Below are 6,000 nucleotides of genomic sequence, written 5' to 3' on the forward strand. Positions count from 1 at the left end.
ATCACCAAAGCCTCTCCATTAAAAGTGTGACCCTCACCTGTTAGCAGGTGAGTGTCACCTTTAAAAATGTTAGCAGGTAGCACAGAAAAAATTAGTTCAGTAAAAAATAATTATACAAAAGGTAAAAAGGATATAAATAACACAAGAGACTTACAAATGTACAAATCACAATAAATTCTCATACACTAACAGTGTAGTAATGAAAAACACTAAATGGTATATTACACAATGAAAAGAGATCATAAATTATTAACTGATCAGCATGTTTAAGTGACGACAATATTTTTATTATTTACTCATTAAATTGGGGGAAAAAAATTTTGTGTTAATAACTTTTTTATTTTTTAAATATTTAACTTTTAAAATAAATTTTAATTTTATTTTATTTTATTAAATTTAGTAATTTTCAAAAAATAAAATTAATCTTGCCGCCATTCTGGATACAGACATCATACAAACTTTTTATTTTTCTCATCATTTAAAATTAAGTATCACAAAAAGGATGTTACCATTTAAAATATTTGAGTTACAATCCCTGGATCACTCCCCCCCCCCCCCCCCAACAAGGGGTTGAAATTCTATTTCTAATTAAAAGTTAAAGTAGTTGAGAAATACCTTATCCTGAAAGTTACAGTATTCTACTTGGAATATTTTTAAAGTTGTTGAGGGGGTTTCCATGCTTTTGACTCGTTCTGTATAACACCTAATATTCTATTTTTTTTCTTGAAAATAATGAACCAATTATTTTGGCTCCGGATGGGGTGAAACAAGTCTTCGACCTGGCATCTGAGGCAGTAGCTGGTACTTGGCGCACGAGAAGAATACCGGTAGTCGTAATATTAGATGTCAAAAACGCCTTCAACTCGTTGCGCTGGGAGGTAGTTTTCCAAGCTCTCAGGAACAGAAGAATCGATGACGGAATAAGACGTCTAATACAATGGTACCTGGAAGAACGGTACCTACTATATGAAACAAATGACCAACTGATCCGCTTCCCAGTCACGTGCGGGGTCCCACAGGGGTCTGTTCTGGGCCCCACACTGTGGAATATCGTGTTTGACGAAGTACTCAGTCTCCAACTCCCTGAGGGTGTTACTCCTGTAGCATTTGCAGATGATCTTGCTCTGGTGGTAACGGCGAAGACAGTTGACGAAGTAGCGATTGAAGCTATCAGGACAGTTTAAGAGTGGCTGACCACCAACAAGGGGCTGGCTCTCTTCAGGGATAAAACAACGTTTATTTGTCTAGCAGGTTGACGACTGCTCCCAGCAATCCCAGTGAAGATAGACAGCACACTAGTCTTCACATATGAAAACAGCCAAATACCTAGGCATTTGGCTGGACCACAGGAGGTCCTTTGCAGTTCATGTTAAGAAGACCGCAGAAAAAGCTGGAGAGACGGTACGAGCACTCAGCAGGCTGCTGGGAAACGTCACTGGCCCTAGAACCTGTAAAAAGAGGTTATATGGGCACGTTATAAACTCTATACTTTTGTATGGAGTTTCAGTGGTGGGGAATGCCCTGGAATTCGGAAACCATCGCCGCAGAATGGAAGGGGTGCAACGGAGGATAGCGCTGCATATCATTTCTGCTTGTGCGTTGGTTTCTACCGAAGCAGCCCTAGTGTTAACAGGCATTCCCCCTCTCACCCTGATTGCTCGCATGAAGAGAGTGGAGGAAGGGGAAGACTGGATAGTGGCATGTAGACGGCTGTTCCAGGAGTGGCAGGAACGGTGGGACCAATTGACTGGAAGATGGACCCACCAATTAATAAGAGAGGTCGAACCATGGCATGTTCCGAACCTACCTCCATGGTAGGAGAAGAGCAGATGATGAACTATGTCGATACTGCGGAGAGACCGATACCCCAGAGCAGGTCATGTTCGAATGTAGTCACTGGGAAGGTGAACGGCACAGATGCGTCAACTTCACCGGACGTATAACAACTGACACGATAATACAGGTGATGTTAAGCAGAAGAGATAAATTTAACACTGTGGTGAGATATGTAACACATGTATTCACAACCAAAAGCAGAGAGGACGGAATGACAAGAGATGAGGGATAACCTCCACAAAACAGGGTCAATGTGTAACATACACTACTGGTGGTTAGGAAGACCACAAGACGTAAACTAAACAGAGAGCGAATGGGTGAAGGACAGCCCTATGCAGAGCCAAAACCAAAGTTTTGACTTATTCTCTTAATTAATTTTTAATTAATTAACTACTCATTTATGTGCCTCCAAAGATAGTAATAAAAGGAATTAAATTCTGGGGGGACTATAAATTTTTTTATCCCATCCATTTGTCTAGGTAAGTTACACTTAAGTGCAGTGTAACTACATGAAAAAATGTAGATGTACAATCACACTGAAAAACATTCGCAACTTAAAAAATTCAGTTACCTTTCAGATTGACAACTGATTTTTTTTATTCTGCATATCCATTGGAAAGTGCTGTAAAATTAAAACTTTCCTTACAGGAATAATACAACCTTTGAAAAATAAATATTCCAATTAATTGGTTCCCAGTTATATTGAAACTATATCACAACAAGAAATTCTGAGAGCTTACTACCAACCAAAGTGGATTTTCAGTAAACTACATACATGACTATCCTTTAAGTTACTTATTACACTTAATTAAAAAAAAAAAAAAAACAATTTACCCACAAATAAGACCTAAATTTACTATATTTTAATCTTTGGACCACATTATAAAAAAATCATACATCTCAAGTACTTGTGGTTTGAAAGTTTTGAATAACTTGCAAATGAAAAGAATGCCGTTGAATTCTCTTATTTAAACACAGATATTTTTACTCATCAATGACAGGTATACATAATTTTTTTATAATACATTGAATTAAGATACTTTTATTATGAAAAATTAACTATAAATCTCTCAACAATACAACTTGACATTTTTACTGAATATTCCCATAATAAAGATCTCAAATAAATTTTTAGCGTATCACCTAAATGAGATATAAAAACTCAGCAATTTGTAATTTATTAAAACTATCAATCGATTCTTTTACACACACTAAAGCAGTAAAAAAAAAACTTAATCACAAAATTAATACAAAACAATTTAAGTGACACTAATTCCCTTTATATATCTCTTTTCATCTTTTACAAATCCAAGAACTTTTCACAAATCCAAACCTTACAACAGAAGTGAAATTCAGATATGTAGGATTCTAACACTACTAAAATGTATAAAGAACTTAACTAAATTATGGCCCATTAAAAATTGAGGACTACATTCCTTGATCTACACTTTTAGGTTACTACAGCCCCAAAGATAAACCCCGAAGCAAAAAGGTCTGAATAAATTCTTCTAATGCCTATATACAATCTTGGAAGAACATATCTTTCCAATCTTGGTTGTAACATATTACACTTAAGAAAACAGATCACTAAATCACGTTTAATTATCAGCAAGTATTTGCCATAGAATGTCCAGCTCTACTTGAAATAATAGCGGCATAAGATTATTTTACTAAATGTTAGAATAATGACCAACAACACTAGCTGAAATGTGAAAAGTATAAAAACTATTATTTTCTAATGAATACTTTTGTACTGAATGGAAAACTATGATATAACAATGCTGTAATATGATGAAGTACTTAGTCGTCCAATATTAAACATTTATCAAAACTCAAAATTGAATATAGAATAAGTCAAATGAGCAGATTTAAAAATAAACACAAAAGAAATAATAAAAACTCATTAATTCAAAATAAATTTTTGAAATTAAACCAGATACAAATTTAAAAAAAAAGGCATAAGAAGGAGAATTATAAGTTATCACAAAGTTTGATTAACTAATTTCCACTTTCTTTAAGAGTAAAACAGACTGAACGATTAAATCGCTATTTTACAAATTCATTTTTTTATTATTAAAATATTTCATTAAGCAGTTCAAAAAATGAACACCTCCAATAACAGTTGATGGCATCTCTGAATGTACAATTAAACTCAAATATAAGATAACAAATAATACCAGGCCAAATTAGCAAATAAATATTTAAAATTTTTGAAAAATGCTTATCAAAAAACTTAATTTTTAATAAACTGGGAAATTAATCAACTCTTAACATTATTATTACGCCCTAAAAGTGTAAAGAAAAACATCAGGAAAATTAAAACTATGATTTCTTTGTTAAGCTCAAGTCCATAAAAAGTTAAACTAAAAAACTAATGAATCAATAAAGCATTTCTACATGCCCTAGCAACTTCAAAACTACTCTAGTTAATTCCTTGAGGTCCCTAAAATAAACTGAAAATCCCCAAAAAAAACCCAGGGTGGGGGGGTTCAAATTAGGGATTAAGAGAGCTGCAACCAGAAAACTAAACCAAAAATATCTCTAATCTGACTTACAGAAAAAAAAAAAATCAAAATAAAATTTGGGCTTTTCTCTGAATTTTACTTACACTATTTAGCAAGTATAATAAAACACAATTTGGCTCATGGCTCAGAACTTATAAAATTCTGGAAAAGTCATCTAATGTATGCGTGAAATAATAGTTTAGCTCATTGAGAATGATGAAATTTGTATAACTGACAAAACACACAATATTTGGCATTAATAAAATTGTATATTTTTAATAACTGATAAATTAATTTCAGGAATTTAAAAATTTAAACAAAAATATGAAATTACAAATGACCAGTTGTAATATTTCTAAACAATTATTCCTCATATGGCATATATTATAGTAATCTTGCTCCCTACTCTAAAACGTAGGTATTGGAAGAGATCGCTAGCTTGATTTTCGGTATTTTCTTGACTATCAATGACAAAGTGTTGTTACAATCTATGCTAATCTGATTTTATTTTTCTATATTATATTGAAAATGTAAATAAAAGATATCAGTGTATCTTTTATTTAGATTTGAATTCAGTTTCGTAGCAAACATTTAGTGTAGCATGATATTATTTCATAATTGCAAAGCCATGTAATTAGTTGCAATGGAGAAATTAACGCTTGGTTATGGATATTAGTTTCGTAACGTATCGTAGAATATGGATGGGAAGGATAAATCCGAATTAAAATTACTGATCCTCAAAAAATTACTACACAAGAAAAAATATTGCATATTAATAAACGTCAGCTATTCCAGAAATGTACTTAAGTATCTCCCAAATCTGTACTTGAGGAACAACAAGGTCGTGTTTAAAATTAAAATAAATCCACAAAACTTACAACACTAAAGTGAAGTAATTACACAAAACTTAGAAATGTGTTTTTATTAAACATATGCAAATACCAATACTGATGACATCCCTCTTAAATTCGTACAAATGAAAGAATACTCACGTAAAAGGATCATCATCGAAATCTCCCAACAGAGATCCAAAGAACGACATTTTTCAGATAATTTGGTAATTTCACTTCGTAAACTTTGCGAGGAGTTATTTAAGATAATTGCACACTATATACCGAAAACACGAACAGAAATCAAACGAATAATCTAGAATTCCCAACTCGATCAACAATAATTAACATTGGACAAAACAGGTGTGCCAACGCAACGTTTACAGTATCATATAACCCTCTTATAGAATCGTGTAGTGTTTATAAAATTGGGAAAAAAATTATATATTGTAAAGATTCAATTAACTTTCTTCTAAAACTAAATTTGCCTTAAATAAAATGCATAAAAGTGACAAAATAAATCTACACTTTATTGATTCAAAAGTTAGATTTTCGAATCTTGAACAAATACGTAGGACAAACTTTTTTATAACAAGGTCAATCCTAACTTTTTTTTTTAAGTCTTAATAAAACACTAATTTTGTGAATATTATTAAATATTCCAAATATTGTCTAAAATATAAAATTACATATTGGGTTCTCACAACAGTCAAGCGTTAACTTTTAATCACTGATATTTTTTTCAATCGTAGGTACTGACATATGGTCCCAGGGACCACCCTAATTTAAAGTTGTATAAATATTACACAATAATTTTTTTTAATAAACAT

At 32.3% G+C, this 6,000-nt stretch overlaps 1 protein-coding gene across 4 annotated transcripts in view; it reads right to left on the reverse strand.

Annotated features, from left to right (window-relative positions):
* LOC142334259 (myeloid leukemia factor 2-like) overlaps window positions 1-5,543 on the reverse strand; it is a 74,222-nt gene extending 68,679 nt beyond the window's left edge. For 2 of the 4 annotated variants that reach the window (XM_075382142.1, XM_075382141.1), the window contains exon 1: window positions 5,333-5,543. In XM_075382142.1, coding sequence (XP_075238257.1) covers window positions 5,333-5,382 — 50 coding nt within the window. In that variant the 5' untranslated portion in view covers window positions 5,383-5,543. The remainder of the gene's footprint in view (window positions 1-5,332) is intronic. The other 2 variants (XM_075382144.1, XM_075382143.1) reach the window with 1 other exon arrangement.
* Between the last annotated feature and the right edge of the window lie 457 nt (window positions 5,544-6,000).

Source organism: Lycorma delicatula, chromosome 1 (assembly GCF_047948215.1).
Source record: "Lycorma delicatula isolate Av1 chromosome 1, ASM4794821v1, whole genome shotgun sequence".
NCBI classification, from domain to species: Eukaryota; Metazoa; Arthropoda; class Insecta; order Hemiptera; family Fulgoridae; genus Lycorma; species Lycorma delicatula.